At 48.8% G+C, this 19,159-nt stretch overlaps 1 protein-coding gene across 18 annotated transcripts in view; it reads right to left on the reverse strand.

Annotated features, from left to right (window-relative positions):
- LOC140427048 (organic cation/carnitine transporter 2-like) overlaps nucleotides 1-19,159 on the reverse strand; it is a 271,913-nt gene that overhangs the window by 81,430 nt on the left and 171,324 nt on the right. For 9 of the 18 annotated variants that reach the window (XR_011948374.1, XM_072512478.1, XM_072512494.1 and 6 more), the window contains 2 exons: nucleotides 10,593-10,728; nucleotides 5,888-5,956 (listed from right to left, as the gene is read on the reverse strand). Coding sequence is in view for 16 of the 18 variants with exons in the window: in XM_072512478.1 (XP_072368579.1) it covers nucleotides 5,888-5,956; nucleotides 10,593-10,728 (205 nt within the window). In the remaining 2 variants the exon portion in view is untranslated. Of the gene's footprint in view, nucleotides 1-5,887; nucleotides 5,957-8,526; nucleotides 8,648-10,592; nucleotides 10,729-19,159 lie in introns of those variants that run through there. The other 9 variants (XR_011948375.1, XM_072512482.1, XM_072512480.1 and 6 more) reach the window with 2 other exon arrangements.

Here is a 19,159-nt window from a genome sequence, read left to right on the forward strand (position 1 = left end):
GGAGTTTCTCCGCCCCCCTCATTGGGGAAGTTCATACTCCCATAGGATTGTGGGATAGTCATTAGTCCCCAGCCAATCGTAAGTAGGCAGGTTATAACATCCCTCCCCCCCAAAGTCCAAGGAATCCACCGAAGACCCTGGCGAAGGAAGGCGTCAAACTCGTTTGGCCGCAGGCCGGACGCCATTTGCACGCGGCGCTGGATCAGGCGGCGTGTAACGAGACGGAGACCGCGCGCTTCCGTGATGAACGGCGCCGTTGTACATCCACGGCCTGTGGACCCGAGGATTCCCCCTCTGATGTATCCTGTGTCTCCATCTCGGAGTTAGAGTCTGCTGCCTCCGTCATGTCAGCGTCTCTAACTCCATTCGGTCACGTAACGACCTGCGCAGGCTTCGAGTGAGGCACCAGTGGAAGATTTTGAGGACTACCTTCCCTTGTCTCTGGTCTTTGCGGCTGTTGAAATGAGCTCCGGGGGCGGGGAATCTTTTGAGGGGATGATCTTCTGGACGTGGTCTACATGTTTTCGCTGGAGACGACCCTGGGCTTGCACTTGGTAAGATATAGGGCCCGTTTGGCGAAAGATTACACCAGGAACCCATTGGGCACCACCAGCAAAATTCCGCATGAATACTGGGTCACCGGGCGCAAACTGCCGAATCGGACGATGCCGAGACAATCCCTGTCCCTGCCGTTCTTGTGTGCGGCGTACTTTTGCGCCAATGTCCGGGAAGACCATACTAAGGCGGGTGCGAAGTCTTCGGCCCATTAGGAGTTCTGCGGGAGCTACCCCAGTCACTGCATGGGGGGTGGTCCTGTACGTAAACAAAAAGCGAGCCAGTCTCGTGTCCATTGATCCGGAAGACTGCTTCTTTAGGCCTCTTTTGAATGTTTGCACTGCACGCTCAGCCAACCCATTTGAAGCCGGGTGGTAAGGGGCAGTGCGGATATGGCGGATGCCGTTCATCTTTGTAAACCTAGCGAACTCCTCACTCGTGAATGGAGTGCCATTATCCGTGACCAGCACCTCGGGGAGGCCATGCGTACTAAATGATAAACGCATCTTTTCAATTGTTGCGCAGGACGTTGTCCCAGGCATCTTATGCACCTCCAGCCATTTGGACTGGGCGTCAATTAGGAGAAAGAACATGGATCCCTGAAAAGGGCCTGCAAAATCTGCATGTAAGTGTGCCCAAGGCCGCCCTGGCCATTCCCAGTGATGTAGGGGCGCGGCCGGCGGAAGCTTCTGATGCTCCTGGCAAATGGAGCAGTTTTGGGCCACCTTCTCAATGTCGGTGTCGAGGCCTGGCCACCAGACATAACTCCGGGCCAACATTTTCATCTTGGTCACGCCCGGATGCCCATTGTGCAAGTCTGATAATATCAGCTCCTGGCCTTTTTCTGGGACAATCACACGTGTCCCCCACAAGAGGATGCCGTTTTCCACGCTGAACTCTGACAGCTTGGAGGAAAATGCCCGCAACTCGCCTGGGAGCTGTCTATGCTGCCCACCTTTGACAAGACTGGCTCCGTCTGGGTCCACTCACGGATCTGTGATGCCGTGACAGGCAACGTGTCCATAAAATTTAGGGTTGCAACCACCTCGCTGGTCGTGGGGGTCGACATGGGGCCGGTCGATAAAGGCAATCGGCTCAGTGCGTCGGCATTTGCTATCTGTGTACCTGGTTTGTGCTCCAGAGAATACTCATATGCAGCAAGCAACAAAGCCCAGCGCTGGATCCGTGCAGAAGCAATGGGCGGTATTGGCTTATCCTCTCTGAAGAGTCCCAGCAGGGGCTTATGATCAGTCACGATAGTGAAATGGCGGCCGTACACATACTGGTGGAAGCGTTTCACCGCGAAAACCACTGCCAGGCCCTCCTCGATCTGCGCGTACTTTTTCTCCGCTGCGGTCAATGTGCGGGAGGCGAAAGCTATCGGTCGCTCGGCCCCGTTCTCCATCTTGTGGGACAGGACAGCCCCAATACCATACGGGGATGCATCACATGTGACGAGCAAAGGCTTTCCCGGATCATAGTGGGTTAGTAACCCAGACGACGACAATTGTTGCTTTACCCGCCGGAAAGCGGTTTCTTGCGGCTGACCCCAAACCCAGGTGTGATTTTTCTTTAGTAGCAGGTGCAAGGGGGCCAGCGTAGTTGCCAGATTGGGGAGGAACGTCCCGTAATAGTTTACGAGACCGAGAAAAGAACGAAGATGCGAAGTGTCAGTCGGGGTGGGGGCATGTTGAATTGCACGCACCTTCTCTGCGACGGGGTGCAGACCCTCGCGGTCCACCCGATAACCTAGGGAGACTACTTCTTTTGCCTGAAATACGCACGTTGTGTGACGTAAACGGACTCCAGTCTCCGAAAGGCGTCTAAGGACAGCCTCCAGATTTTCCAAATGCTCTTGCTCCGACGTCCCTGTAATCAACACGTCATCTAGGTAGACAGCCACACGTGGTAAACCTCTCAAAATGCCCTCCATAACATGTTGAAAAATTGCACAGGCAGAGGATACTCCAAAGGGCAACCGTGTATATTCATACAGGCCCCGGTGTGTGTTAATTGTTACATATGGTCGGGAGGCAGGGTCCAGCTCCAACTGCAGGTAGGCGTGACTCATATCTAATTTTGTGAATGAGAGTCCACCTGCAAGTTTCGCGTAGAGATCCTCTATGCGAGGCATTGGGTATCGGTCGAGTCGGGAAACTGTATTCACTGTAAGTTTATAGTCGCTACACAAGCGAACTGTGGCATCTGGCTTCATTACTGGTACAATTGGTGCTGCCCAGTTAGCAAAACGGACGGGCCTGATAATACCCAAACTCTCCAAACGAGTGAGCTCCCCTTCTACCTTCTCGAGCAAAGCGTAAGGCACTGAGCGCGCCCGGAAATAGCACGGCGTGGCTCCTGGTTCAACTTGGATACGGGCTACGGCCCCTTTTATTTTCCCCAACCAAGGCTGGAATACCTCTGGGTATCGTCCTAGCACCTCAGTCAACCCTCCAGAAACTGTTTGGAGGATGTGCTGCCATTGCAACCGCAAATGGCGCAACCAGTCCCGACCCAACAGGCTGGGCCCATGGCCACGCACTACAATAAGTGGGAAACGCCCCTCCTGGCGTCCATAGACAACAGGGGTCATTGTAGTTCCTGCAATGTCCAGTGGTTCCCCCGTGTAGGTGGCCAACTTGGCCTGTGAGTCAGTTAATGTAAGGGTCTGTATACCCTGCTTGATGCGGTCGAATGTCCTCTGGGCGATCACGGAGACCGCTGCACCAGTATCCAACTCCATCTCCAGCGGGTGGCCATTCACCCGTACTGTCACCTTAATGGGGGCCACACGGGGAGCTGCCACACAATGCAGCTGCAGGCAGTCGTCCTCCGTCTCCACGTCCTCAGGAGTGGTCGCTGCAGGTTCATCCACATGGAAGGTACGGCCTCTGGGCTGGTCCCAGTTACGGCCCCTGGGCTGGTCCCAGTTTCGGTCGGAACGACGGCGCCTCTGGCGTCCCCAGGACCGCCGTCCGCGACGGGGTCGGCGCCTACAAGTCTGACACGGACATGGCTCCTCATCCATTGGCTCTGGAGAAGGCTCCCTTCGGGGAGGAATGTCCGATGGCCACTGGCGTCGGTCCGGTCGTTGCCTCGCCCAATGTACCGCAGGAGTGCGGGGGGACGTTTTTGGGCAGAAAGGGTTGCGCCCCAAGGCATGCACTTCCATTCCCTGTAGCTCCTGCACTCCTCGCTCTGCGCTCTCTTGGGACAAGACTATTTGTATTGCCTGTTGAAAAGTCAATGTTGGCTCTGCTAACAACTTTCTCTGCGTGGCTGCATTGTTAATACCGCAAACCAAACGGTCGTGTAACATTTCTGACAAGGTCTCACCATAGTCACAGTATTCCGCAATCCCGCGTAGCCTGGATAAAAAATCGGCAAGGGATTCTCCAGGGGTCCTCTCAGCGGTATTAAACCGGTAACACTGGACTATCGTGGATGGGGTTGGGTTAAAGTGTTGCCCCACTATATTCACAAGTTCGTCAAACGTTTTGGTGTCCGGCGCAGCTGGGTACGTAAGGCTCCTAATCACCCCAAATGTATGCGGCCCGCAGGCGGTGAGCAATATGACCACCTGGCGCTCGTTTTCAGTGATATTGTTTGCCCGGAAATAGTAACGCATCCGTTGTGTGTACTGGTTCCAGCTTTCCAGCGCAGCATCAAAAACATCCAAACGTCCGTACAGAGGCATGGTATAATAGAAAACAACTTCCAACCTGTATCCAACAAAAATCCAGGGAGGTGGCTTCAGCAGTGTAGACAGCTAATCACTTTAACCTTCGTCGCCAGTTTTGTAAGGGCCACGAAGAATCCAGCACGAGTTTTAAGGATACAAAATAATAACGTTTATTTACTATAACAATATATACATAACAGTAGCAGTAATTTCCCTTGCTACCTTCGCCTTCCTGCTGGTTCCTGAACTGGCCAGCTTATTTATACTAGGAGTTTCTCCGCCCCCCTCATTGGGGAAGTTCATACTCCCATAGGATTGTGGGATAGTCATTAGTCCCCAGCCAATCGTAAGTAGGCAGGTTATAACAATGACCATAGACAGCTTTCCCCTTTGAGGGGGAGAGCTGACTGGCGGTGTTTAACATGAGGATCACCACACCTCAGGCAGAGGGCAAGATTGAGAAGGCGAGGCCATCATAAATAGCCTCAGCTGGGAGGGGTATTGAAACCCCGCTGTTGGCCTCGCTCTACATCACAAACCAGCTGTACAGCCAACTGAGCTAAACTGGCCCCCAGAGCAGTAAATATTCAGGCATTGATGTATTTTCCCGTCCCCATGACTAAGCAGGAAATAATGCAACTTCTGGCCATGTGTAGGTCCTGCCGCAAGAGTGTCCCAAACTTTAGCTCTATCGCTGCCCCACTGAAAGATATGTTACAGTAAAAAGCAAAGGTAATGTGGTTGGGCGGATGCCAAACAGTTTTTAAGAGGTTGGAAGCCATGTTAGCACTGAACCAATGCTGCAGCGTCAAACTTTACCAAACTATTTGAAGGAGCCATTGATGTCATAATGGTAGGTGCTGTGCTCCAAGATGATGGACAAGTGATCGAGAGACCAGTTAGGTATTTCTCCTGAAATTTAAACAGACACCGAAGAAGATACCCTGCTGAAGAAGGAAACTCTAGGACTATTACTGGTTCTCAAAATATTTTGAATATATGTCCAAATTAGATATAGAGATATAGAGGGGCTGGTTTAGCACAGGGTTAAAGAGCTGGCTTTTAAAGCAGGCCAAGGCAGGCCAGCAGCACGGTTCAATTCCCGTACCAGTCTCCCCGAACAGGCGCCGGAATGTGGCGACTAGGGGCTTTTCACAGTAACTTCATTTGAAGCCTACTTGTGACAATAAGTGATTTTCATTTTTTTCATTTTCATTTCTTAGTTCATGAAGGACCCACTTTTTGACATTTGTAGAGAAATTCAAAACCAGAATGCAAAGCTATTTCAAAGGAGTTAATTTTTCTTTGAAATCTGGATACTCTTTTGGGGTAAGGTTGTAAAAGCAATGTGTAGCTGATGCTTTATCCAGAGTTTAACTCTGCATAGAACCATCTTGTTACAAAAGTTCAAACAGAACTTTGCTATAGCAGAATAAAGTTGAGGTGTGAGTTTGTGATGATGAATGCACATATTTTCTTTTAATTACATCCTTGTAATGAAAGTTTACTATTGTTACATTTCATTTTGTGTGGTGTGGAGGTGCCATGAAGATGTTCTTTATGCCAAATAATGATTTTTAATCCAAAATATGAACAAATGCTTCAAAAAGACTTTTTTTAAACATGGAGACAAAAGTGGTTTTCACTCACAGCCCAAGATGTCTAACCCCAGTTTGTATCAGCCATCTCCTGAAGAACAACCAACTCAGCTGAATACACCTTTAAGTCGGAAAAATCAAGAGCATTGGATTCAGCCAAGTCAACAAACTACAGACTGCGTAATCTTTTACTTTTAATGGTCTCTAGTTAGCCAACTAATCCTTCCCCACCTTGAATTCTGTATTTCTGTGTGTGTATGTGTTTTGAGTTTTTATGTGTGCATGGATGTGCAAACATTTTTTTTTACAAATTCAAATTACGCAATTGTCTTTTTTTAGAATTAAGAGGCAATTTACCATGGCCAATCCACCTGAATCAGAGGAATGTCATGGCTCACATTTTTTGCATTCTGAATTTTGAAATTTGTGTTTGATTTATCAACATTGTATGTTCTTTGTTAGTTCATTTACAATAACGTAAACATTTATTTTGCTTGAACGGCTGAGTTGGTTGGATGAATGCAATAGATGCCGGATGTAGCACAAGCTTGTAACTGTATGGCATTGTTTCATGCTGCTGATTTGGGTTGGGTTAGTATATCAAACTGTTTGTAAACATAGAAAAGTAGAATTTAAAGGAGACAGTGACCTTGCACAAGGAAACATCAATGCCGTAGAGCCCAAGCTGAAGGTTTACAAGATCAAAGCATCCCTGGTATTCCGCCTCCTGAAGGCTCCTGTCATCTGCCCTCACATTCTCATCCTGTGCCTCTCTTTCCTCAGCCTCCACTGGGATCCCCCCTGCAGGAGCCAGAGCCAGAGTGCGCAGGGTGCAGCATGCCATGGCTATGAGGGAGACATGCTCTGAAGGATACTACAATTTTCCCCCTGATTTTGTTCAGGCTCCTAAAGGACATCTTTTTTAAAAAACTTAGTGTACCCAATTATTTTTTTTTCAATTAAGGGGCAATATAGTGTGGCCTATCCACCTACCCTGCACATCTTTGTGTTGTGGGGAAGAAACCCATGCAAACACGGGAAGAATGTGCAAACTCCACATGGACAGTGACCCAGAGCCGGGATCGAAACTGGGACCTCGGCGCCGTGAGACAGCAGTGCTAACCACTGTGCCACTATGCTGCCCTCCTAAAGGACATCTTGAGCAGTGTAAAGGTCCCTCCTGTTTGATTCTTGTTTATTACCGTATTTCTGTTTTATTTTATATTTTTTGCATTTGCCATTTTAATCCATGGATAATTAATGGACCTGTGACTTTAATCCAGCCTGTTTCTTTAAGGCAAAGCAGCCTGTAGGAAGCCTGTGCCTTTAAATTCAAATGGAGGATTTCAGCAGCAGGAGACATTGTGATAACTCACTTTGATGGACTTGTCTGGTCGCCAATGAATTGGCTCAAATGCCCGGTAGCCAGTGGTGACTGGTTTTGGCCCTTCTGGCATGTTTCTCAAGGCTGGTTTGATCGTTTCACTTTCAATTTTGCAAGCTGGATGGAGGAGTACTAACTCTCTCTCAAAGATCTGCTGTGGGGCACTCCCTCCGCTGGATCTTCTGCCCCTCTGGCTGCGTACCCACTCCTGCATGTTTCCCAAGGCACGGGGTGGCCCACAATGGAAAACCCCATTGGCCGGCTGCAGGAACGGAGAATCTTGCTGCCGGGGGGGGGTTAACCAACTGGTTTCACTACATATTTAATACTTGTTCTAGTTATAAATAAACGGTCATCGTGCTTAAACGTACAAGCCTGATGAGTGCAATTATTGGGCAGCCAAGAGCCAAAACTCACAAGCATTTTCATAAGAATTATTGGTTGATTCACTTGTGCTGTGACTCCGGGACGATTGGGGCTGGAATTGACCGCACACTTGTCCAGGATGTTGTAACAGCAGCCCGATGGTTATCTCTGCCACTGCCCTTTTGGAGGCATGAGCCCTGTTGTATCTCTCCTCCACCTCTGCTTTGGGTTCCGAAGCAGGGTCATAAGTCAACTTTTCAAGGGATAGCACTTGTCACCAGGAGCCATCCATCCAGTCATGTAGGAGCCACAAACCATCTTGGTACCTGTGAGTGCTGCAAGATGTAAGCATCATGTGAGCTACCAGGGTAATGGGAGCAAATTTGCAGAATATGTATCTTGTTGCCACAGATGATCTGCCCATTCATTTTGTGGAAGCCAATCATCTAGAATATTGCTTTCACTGTGTGGATCTGCAGAGCTTCCTGGACCATGGACATTTTGAGTTTGTGTTATGACATCCTGCACTCGTGCAAAGTCAATTCCAGGCCCACCTAATCCTGAGTCACAACACAAGTGAATTAATCAATAGTTCTGGTTCTTAGAAAAATACCCAAATCTTTGCCCCTTGGCTGCCTAATAATTACAGTCCCCAGATTTGGATAAGTTTAAACACAATTACTGTTTATTTATAACAATAAATATAATGAAACTTGCAGCAAACACAACTGGTCAACTACTGTTTAATTCCTAATTCCCTGCTTTAACTTGCTCCCACCCTCAACCCTCTATACTAACACACAAGACAGACAAATACAGAGGGGAAGAAAGGGGTAAAAAAAAACATAAGTAGAAGAAAATAAAAGTCTTCATTTCAGATGGTGGTTCTTTTGCATCTTACTACCCCTGTCGATTCATTCAGGCCTTGGTAGTTTCAGAAATAAAGCACTCACAGCCTTTCTGGAGAGAGAGGGTCCTGGTCTTTGTTTTCAACCTGTCATGGTTTTCCTGTAGATTTATTCATTCAGGTTCTCTGCAGTTTTAGATATACATACAGCCTTTCTAGAGAAAACATGGAAGAGAGAGAGAAAGTTCTTGTTCCTGCGCTTCCAGGAGTCAATCTGAAACTCTTTGGGACTCTGAAAATCATTCCACTGGGACAGGATCTAATCACCACCTGCTACCAGGCACAGTCGGGCCTTTTGGGTCAATTGATTGCTCCCCCAGACAATCAATCAAACTGTGTCCCAGCCTATTTCCCTCTCTGGTGTTGAGAGGTCTGAAGCACCTGTTCAAACTAACAGAGTTTCTCTCCTACAACTACTGAGTTCCTCATTCTCTTTGCTGTTTACTTAAATATACATGTCCATTAATCACCCATGGATCAAAAATTCTAATGATAAAAGAAAAGAAAGGCGAACTAAGGGAATAAACATGAAGGACCCTTACAGTAGTTGGACTGCTGCCTGTTGCAGAGTAATGGTACCTTCTGCACACCTCTCTGCTGGCCCTGCAATAACTGAGCCCAGGCCCCTCTTCCCAAAGGTCGCTGGGATGTTGCCGGCGGTCACCTGGCATCCTCTCCCTCTTGTCGCTCTCTTCCTCTTTAGAGGAGGTCCCACCAGCTGAGTATACTATCCCCCTTAGATGAGATGCACAATGACTTATGCCTTATAACTAAGGGTGCACAGCGCTGAAATCCTCCAGCAAATCTTCCAGCGAAGTTGAGGTCCACAAATGCAGCTCGGCAGGCTTAAAAGGCAACAGCAATCAAAAGGAAATCCGGCACAATTCTGAACTGAGACAGCAACCAACTTGCTGTGAGACTGAATGTGCTTGTGGACCAGGATGCCCTTGGGTGAGAAGTTGATGAAAATATGTTGGTCGTCCATCCGTTTTGCCCCTGCAACGAGCGAAAAATCGCATGGGCAATGTCAGATTGCTTCTAATAGGCTTGTTGATGGCCTTAATTGGCCCTTTAATTTTCAGCATGCGTGCATGCGAGTCAGACCTGCACGCGCTGACCTCAATATTGCACATGTGCGGGATAACCCTGGGACGCACACCCAAGGTCTTTTGATGCTGTTTTACTTTTGACTGGGTCGAGTGGATGCCCGACCTCAGGATGTAAAATACAGGTCCAAGTTTCAAATAATATAAGCTGCCCATTATCACTGCAGGATAAACCTCTTTACTCAAAGAGTGGGAAAAATGTGGACTTCACAACCACAAGGAGTAGCTGAAGTGAATAGCATGAATCCATTTAAGTGGATGGGAGGGAAGCACATGAGGGAGAAAGGAATGGAAGAAGATTCTGAAAGGATTAGAGGGCGAGGATTGATGTGCAGCATCAATGCTAGCATAGGGCAGGTAATCTTCTTTCCATACTGTCGACTTTTTTATTTCCATATATATTTCAACTATTACATTATTGCTTGCTTTCACCCAAATTACACCAATATAATTATATCTTCTGTACATCCATCTCTTTCAATGCCCTTCTTGTTAGTCTTCCATGAACTTCAAATCATCTTAAGCTCTGCCATTTTCATTCCATTCTCCAATATGTTACATTCAGCTAGCACCTCCCATCCCAGCTGAGTTCTTATCCCCCATTGACTTAAAATTCTCATTCTTGCTGCAAAATGCTTCACAATCTAATTTCTTGTCACCTCGACAATTGTTCTTTCCCTTCTCCCTGAACCTGGCCTCATCACCATTTCCACACACACTTCATTCTATCTTCCATGGCAGAACCTTCAGTTACTGTAGGAGTGTTCTTTGGATATATCCAAACATCTCCAGTTCTCCATCCCTCGCCCTCTATTTCATACACACTTCTTCAGTCAGGCTTCTGATCACCTCTTCTAACTCTCTCACAAAGGACTTTGCTTCTTTTCTCCTCAGTGAAACACCTTGCGACATGTTCTACATTGAACATACAAGTGTTAGTTGCAGTTTAGAGCAGAATTTCAGTTTTAGAATTGGAAAGACTAAATACACTTACCCATTCATTGTCTGCATCTGGTCAATGGTGTCTGGGAGAGGAACATTCACAGTTTCAGGCAGAAACAAGACTCCAATTGCTGACGACATTGCCAAACTCCCCATCAGAATGAACGGCAGGAATTCATGATAAGTATCTGTGAAAATAATAATATATGTGAAAAATAAACGGTCATTAACAACATCAACATAAAACCAGAGACTGCACATGGATCACAGGTCTAGTGTCTAATCACCACCCTGACATGTCTCAATTAAGAATTTATTGCATGAGTACAAAATCCTGATCTATCATTCCATGATGCAGCGCAGTGAGACAGCAACATATGGTGCTATGGGCTGGGACTGTCCGGCTCTGGCACGGCAGATGCGACAGGTCAGCCAAAAACCCGTTGACTTCTCCGTACCGGAAGATCCCACTGGCTGGGAAATCCGGCCCAGGATGTCAGATATTTTGTGTGTTTATTACAGAATGTCATGTATACCAGGACAAAGTTCAAGTATCCTAACTCACATCAAGTCCTACTCTTGATTTCACTTTTGGAACAAAGTAAGTATCATCCTGAAGTTAAAAGTCTGATCCCACATCTATATTGACGTCACCCAGGTCTACCTCACCTGGTGGGAAGAGAGAGCCAACTACAGGCAAAAATCTATGTTTAAAAAATAATAATTTACGGGTTGTGGGCGTCGCTGGCTGGGACAGCATTTATTGCCCATCCTTAGTTGCCCTCTGACCTCATCCTCGTGTGATGTCAAATAATGACAGAAGACACTGAATCCAGCAAAGGCTATGGGCCTTGACAACATCCCGAGAGTGCTTCCCCCCTCACGTCTCCAGTATATCTACAGCACAGACATCAACTTAATTGTAGAAAATTACGCTGATATGTTCTGTCCTTAAAAACCAGGACAAAGCCAGTCCAACTAATTACCAGTTTACCCTCAACTTCAGCAAAATGATGAAAGGTGATGTCGACGGGTCTTACTCAACAAGAACATGCTCACCAATTCATAATTTGGGTTCCGCCAGGACTGCTTGGCTTCAAACTTCATTAAAGATATTCCCATGTCCTTAGTGCCCAGAAATGTATTGATCGGTACAATCCACAATCATTTCCTCTGGAGAGCTCCAAATATTCAGTACCCTCTGAATGAAAACCTTGGGCGAAATTCTCCGACCCCCCGCCGGGTCGGAGAATCGCCAGGGGCTGGCGTGAATCCCGCCCCCGCCGGTTGCCGAAGTCTCCAGCACCGGATATTCAGCGGGGGCGGGAATCGCGCCGCGCCGGTTGGCGGGCCCCCCCGGCCGATTCTCCGGCCCGGATGGGCCGAAGTCCCGCCACTAAAATGCCTGTGCCGCCAGCGTAAATTAAATCACCTACCTTACCGGTGGGACAAGGCGGCGTGGGCGGGCTCCGGGGTCCTGGGGGGGTCGCGGGGCGATCTAGCCCCGGGGGGTGCCCCCACAGTGGCCTGGCCCGCGATTGTGGCCCACCGATCCGCGGGCGGGCCTGTGCCGTGGGGGCACTCTTTCCCTTCTGCCTCCGCCACGGTCTCCATGGGGGAGGCGGAAGAGACTCCCTCCACTGCGCATGCGCGGGAATGCTGTCAGCGGCCGCTGACGCTCCCGCGCATGCGCCGCCCGGAGATGTCATTTCCGCGGCAGCTGGCGGGGCACCAAAGGCCTTTTCCGCCAGCTGGCGCGGTGGAAATTCGTCCGGCGCCGGCCTAGCCCCTCAATGTTGGGGCTCGGCCCCCAAAGATGCGGAGCATTCCGCACCTTTGGGGCGGCGCGATGCCCGTCTGATTTGCGCCGTTTTGGGCGCCAGTCGGCGGACATCGCGCCGTTTCCAGAGAATTTCGCCCCTTGTTCCTCCAAAACGGCAATGTCTGCCACCTGCCCAATTGCAGCCAGAATATGGCAATACCACACATCCAAGCCCCCCTCCTAGTTACACATTATCCTGACTTGGAACTATAGACGGAATCCACCCATCCCGCCCATGAAGGGTTTGGTGGCGGGCGGGGCTGGAGGATTCAACGGAAGCCAAAATGTTGGAAATCTGCTGGTGTAAAAACATACTGACATTCTCCCAAGGGTGGATTAATGGTGTGAACACCATTTTCCCCTCATGAATATTCATTAAAACAGCTGGCTGCTGGAATCCTGTGAGGCCTTCCAATTGTGTTATGTCAGTGGGAATGACATCGGTCTAAAACCCGATTGATAAAGGGCAGAATATTTGGACCTTTCTGCAGAATGTCACAGCAGGTGGGAAAAGTAGCAACGAAGCTGCCAGTCTCCACAGCGGCTTTCTCCGCCATATCCTTAGCATGACAGAAAAATCTTCAAGAGCAGAGAACCCACCCCACTGGCAATGTAGTTTTTGAAAGAACAGGGCAGCCTTCAAAAAGGATTGCCAACACAAAAATGTAAAAATGGAACATCCTCCTCCAAACACCAGCACCCCCCCCCTGCAAACACCCCCCTCCATGCACACCCCCCCCCCAACACCTGTCCCGATACACACAAACAACCCCCCTATGCAACACCACCCACCATGCAACACCAACCCCCATGCAACACCAACCCCCATGCAACAACCACCTGGACACTGCACCATGCCACTGATCCCTGGCACAGCCTGGGCAGGACAGTGCCAGGATTCAGTGCCCATGCCGTGCCAAAAGGTGGTGCCAGGAGCAATGTGCAGATAGTCCTCGGAGGCAATGCCTGGTGTCCAGGTACTGACTGGGCAGGAGGCTCTCCCCCGAGGGATGAGCCCATCTGAACTCCTCTGGTGAGCTCTGCTCGCCAGGTGCATTCAGTGGGAGATCTGTTCTAATTCATATTCGGCACCCTCATGCCAATGTGGATAGATAATGTAACTGGATAATGTAACAATGCTAACAGGCACACACTCTCTCGTAGAGCAAACCAGAAAACGTTTGAAGATGTGACTCAAGTGCTTGGACTGTTCAAGTGGCTCTCTGCAATACGCAGCAGTGGGTATTTGCCGCACGATCGCAGTTTGCTGTGCCCTTCACAGGTCTGGCTATGCAGAGAGGTGAGTGCCTGCCAGAGGGTGACCTGGAAGTCAAGCAGCCCTCCTCAGACGTTGAAGGTGAGGAGGTGTAGGAAGCCAGGGGCTGCTGAGAGGCAACATGAACATGCTGATGACATGAAGAAGGGAAGATGTGGAAGGTGTGATTGTGATACTGTGGTAAAGAACAAAGAACAAAGAAATGTACAGCACAGGAACAGGCCCTTCGGCCCTCCAAGCCCGTGCCGACCATACTGCCCGACTAAACTACAATCTTCTACACTTCCTGGGTCCGTATCCTTCTATTCCCATCCTATTCATATATTTGTCAAGATGCCCCTTAAATGTCCCTATCGTCCCTGCTTCCACTACCTCCTCCGCTAGCGAGTTCCAGGCACCCACTACCCTCTGCGTAAAAAACTTGCCTCGTACATCTACTCTAAACCTTGCCCCTCTCACCTTAAACCTATGCCCCCTAGTAATTGGCCCCTCTACCCTGGGGAAAAGCCTCTGACTATCCACTCTGTCTATGCCCCTCATAATTTTGTATACCTCTATCAGGTCGCCCCTCAACCTCCTTCGTTCCAGTGAGAACAAACCGAGTTTATTCAATCGCTCCTCATAGCTTATGCCCTCCATACCAGGCAACATTCTGGTAAATCTCTTCTGCACCCTCTCTAAAGCCTCCACATCCTTCTGGTAGTGTGGCGACCAGAATTGAACACTATTGAATTGAACACTATACTCCAAGTGTGGCCTAACTAAGGTAAACCACTGTTGCACCTGTATTAGGTGATGTAAGGTACGACCTGTACTACAGGTTTGCCGGTAGTCCCTGCCTGCTGGCTCCGCCCAGTAGGAGTAAAAATATGCATGTCCTCTATTCAGCAACTATTTCGCCAGCTACTGTGGGAGGCCACACATCTTACTGCAATAAAGCCACAGTTGTATCCAAACTGCGTCTTTGTACAATTGTTCATGCATCAGATACCCTCATAGCTGACAGCTTCCTGGAGCAATAAAACTAAATCCAATCATCAGCAAACATCTCTTCCAGCCCTCCAAGCCATTTTGTGACTTGTGAGGGAATAGCCAAACCATCACTGAGAGGATGAGTCTTGCATTCATATTTGGACTTGTAGAGATCATGACTCACTGGGATTAAATCTTAGCTGTGGTCATCAGTGTCCTACTAACGTGCTCATTCTGCCAACTTAAAGTCCAGCAAGGGTGAATAGCTATGCGAGTCGAGGTAGATACTTCCTACGTAAGGATGCAAACACCCCTCCCCAAGGAAATGTAGAGAAGTGTAGAGCTCTCATCCTATAGTTCATGTCTTGGTTTGGGAAGCTATCAGTTTGGAAACTCATATGCCCAGGGAGTCACATTGCTGATGAGCCTCCCTCAGCCATTGCCATCACGTGAGCACTAAAGTTTGAGAACTCATCCATTAAACACTTCATCCTGACAACATGCATGGGTCCGGAAACAAGTTGGACTGTGGTTGACATTGAATTAATGTTAATCTTAAAAGTGGACACTCAGGATGTGAGGAAGGCTGAACTTCAGGGTAAGAGGATTGCAAAGATCCATATCAAAGCGCTTTCATTTGACTATAACATTCAAATACCCATGGAATGGTTTTCAAAAAGTGCAATTTATTCCCAGTGATTGAGCACCTGTGACCCTGAGGTGGCATCAAAACTTTATAACTTTCCTATCCCTACCGCTAGCCTTGGTTCAGCCCCGACACCCGCAACTGGGGTGGAGACAGCCTGCTGGCTGCTGCATCCTGATGTCTGTGATGACCTTGGCAGAGATTTTCGTGGTCCAAGCCCCGGAGGGCCCAGTCTCACAAGGGTCTCCTGCTCAGGGGCAGAAGCACCCTCGGCAGCTTGTGCTGATGGAGTTGGCGGGGGCACAGGCAGAGGCGACTATGAGCGGCTGCACACCCTTGGCGTGTCCTGAATGGAGGCCCCCAGGGTGTATGGCTGATGCTCACCCTCCCTGTAGGTGTCAGAGGATCCCAACAATGGCTCCTGCATGTGATGAGCACCTGGAGGGAAGTCAAGCTGCTTTGTCCCCATTTGGTCTACATCCTGTTGGTTCCCACAAGAGTGTGTGACCATGGAGTGCATGGCCACGTGAAAATCCATCAAAACCTGCTGGACCGAGGTCTCCATGGTGGACGCCAACTTCCAATGAGGGCCTCGAGGCGCTCACATGTCGGAGCCAGAACATCAGACTGAATGTGGACAGACCGCCTCCATCACGCTCTCTGGTCTGCTAATTGGCTGTCGAATCTCTGCCTGATGTTCCGCTGCTTCCCTTTGCATCTCCACCAGCTGGCAGCCACTTCCAAAGGGTCATCATCTGTGTGCGACTGATCAAGTGGTTGGCCTCCAACAGTCCTCCGAGTGCCTGAGACCTGGACTGTTCCTGCCTCCGACTGTTGCGGGGACGTATCTGTGAGGTTTCCCCCTGAAAATGACCGAGTCTAAACTTGAATTATGCTCCACCGAGGTGTGTGTCTCTGCATTGGTGGAGGGTGGGGATGAACGCTATTGCAGTTCTTCCTGAGCCCCCTCAGCCTCAGCCTTGTTCTGGGTGCAGCTCAGCTGATTAGCTGGCTACAGTTTGCTGGTATCTAAAAAATAAAAAAGTCAGTTTTGGTGGATAAGCTGAAGCTAATTCAAAGTACATTGCACACAGTGTGAATTGCAGGATTGGTGAAGTGATGGAGCTGATATCCGTACTAGGTTGTTGGGAGAGGCCAAGCTTTGTGTTGCCACAGGAGTGATCCCTTTCCTCCCTGAACTCTGTAGCAGCCTCCTTGAACTCTCTGAAGGCAAGTATCTCTGCAGTTCCACCCCCAGTTTGTGTTGCTCATATTAGTTGTATGCACGTTTGGCGGAGAGACAAAGGAAAGAGGGATGGAGCAGAGTTTGGGTGAAGTGCATGTCCCCTATATGTGGTGTGCCCCTGCCAGGAGGGCAGAGAATGGAGTGTTCGGAACTGGACAGATGGAATGGGAGATGGTGGTGTTGTGAACGTCTTGTTGAAAAAGTAAGTGTTGATGCCTGTGGGCCTGGACTCCTTGGATAAGGGCCTTGAAAGCCCTGGTAGTGTAAGGAGGTGCTGCCGTCTTCTTGAGACTACTTGCCTTTTGCATCTGGCTTCCTGACATGTTGGAGGATCTCCTTAAGGCAGTTGGGCTAGACAGGGGAATATGAGTGCGCTGGACTGGTGTTTAAATATTGTGCCAGGACTTTCAAACTTGGCAGTAATTGTTAGGCAGATGAATCAACTGCTGGTCCAGCAGGTGATTCAGAAACAAACTCACCTGCGCAATTAGTGAGCTTCCAAGTGCAGAATCTGGCGTGAGATCCCACCAATCTAGTCCACGGTTAAGGCACCCCTGGTACAACCCGCCACTGTACTTAGTCTCATAGATGGACAGTGAAATGAAATGAAAATCGCTTATTGTCACAAGTAGGCTTCAAATGAAGTTACTGTGAAAAGCCCCTAGTCGTCACATTCCGGCACCTGTTCGGGGAGGCTGGTACGGGAATTGAACCTGCGTTGCTGCCTTGTTCTGCATTACAAGCCAGCTATTTAGCCCAGTTCTGCCCTCTGTTCCTGTTCCTTCACTGTCGCTGGAATCCTAATCCTGGAATGTCTCCCACAACAGCACGGTGTTGATGCTTTTCCAAAGGCAATAAGGATGGCCAATTAATGATGGCTTTGCATGTGACACCCACATCCCATGAACAAATAATAGAAAGAGTCACCATTTGCCAGAATCCGACTCTGGTGTCCTGGAAGCATTCATGTTGGGACCTCAACTAGTCACTGTATTTACTATTTACTTAGGGATAGAAACCATAGGCGGGATTTAATACACGAAAACAGAGTGCTATTTTGGGCGCCGAGAACAACACTGCTTTCTAATGGCACTTTACTTTTTTTTCGGCCTTGGCGAGGAATGCCCCGCCGAGGCTGCACTTACTTCATTGGCTCATCCATGCAGGAAGAGATTGGGCCGCCATTTTTAAATGCCGCCTTGATCTTCCAACCCCTCGCTTGGAATCCTCTCCGTGGCCTCCGGACGCACCCCCCCCCCCTCACTGCCCCAATTTACCTCGTGGGGGTCCTCGAGCCCCACCCCCTCACCGCCTTAAGGGAAGGACACCCCTGGGCACGCTCCCTGGAATGGGCAACATGACACCCGAGCACCTTGGCACTGGCAGCCTGGATGGCACTGCCAGGATGCACAGATGGCAGTGCCAAGGTACCCGGGTGTCTGCAGGAGTGCCAGGATGCCACTCTGCCCACAGCCCGACTGCCCCCAATGGCTTGGGCAACCCCCTCAGGTGCCATTAAGTCTGGTCCACGTTTGCATGGACCAGTACTAAATAGCGCCATGGCGAGATCCCCCTGATGGCTGATTTAAATATGTTAATCTGGATCTCGCCCAGATCTGGGCACTACACCGTAGGAAGTCGATATTGGCCTTGGATGGGTTGCTATGCAGATTTACCAGAATAATACCTCAACGTCAAGGATTAGATTGTAAGGAATATGTAACAAACTAATGTTGTATTCCTGGAATTTTGAAGTATAAAAGATGATTTGATCAAAGTTATTAAGGCATGAAGAGGAAGAGACAGACAGAGAGAAACTACTTGCACTGATTGGGAGGTTTAGAACTAGGTGGCATTTTTATATATTCCAGTCAAACCTTCTCAAGATTGAAATTAGGAAACGCTTCTACATGCAAAGACTGGCAGCAGTTTGGAACTCACTTCTGCACCGCAGAAACTCACTAAGGCTCCTTTGGCAGCATCTTCCAAATCCATGACTAAAAGGACAAGTAGAGCAGATACATGGGAACATGTTCCACCTCCTGGAAATTCCCCTCCAAGGCACCCACCACCTTGACTTGAAAATACATCGCAATTGCTTCAGTGTCACTGGGTCAAAATCCTTCCCGAACAGCACTGTGCATGGACCAACACCACAGGGACTGCAGCGATTCAAGAGGGCAGCTCACATGACAGAAGGCATCATCGCTAAGGGCAATTAAGGATAGGTAATAAATGCTGGCCTAGTCAACGGCGATCACATCCTGCAAATGAATGTTTTTAAAAATGGTAATTGATGTTAGGTCAGTTGTTAATTTTAATACTGAGATTGATCATTTTTGCTAATCTCCCTGAACAGGATCAAGGACCTACGTTTCTAACCATGAATGTATACTCAGAACATATGTTCAATCTACAGTACTAAAAATATCCCAGTGGCTACATTTAGAAGAGACATCACGTTCACATTTCTGTGGAGAGACGTAGCATAAGCAGTCAATTCTCTATCGTGACAAGTTATCTCACCACATCCACCATAGCCACATACTCCATTCACTACATTCTTCCCTTCCTAACCAAGCTTCTGAAATCAAGGATGGTTGTAACTGAGTAAAAAGTGAAGGGATTGCTGCATTGCTTGCACCTGATGGATTTCT

This window comes from Scyliorhinus torazame, chromosome 7, assembly GCF_047496885.1.
Source record: "Scyliorhinus torazame isolate Kashiwa2021f chromosome 7, sScyTor2.1, whole genome shotgun sequence".
Classification (NCBI taxonomy): Eukaryota; Metazoa; Chordata; class Chondrichthyes; order Carcharhiniformes; family Scyliorhinidae; genus Scyliorhinus; species Scyliorhinus torazame.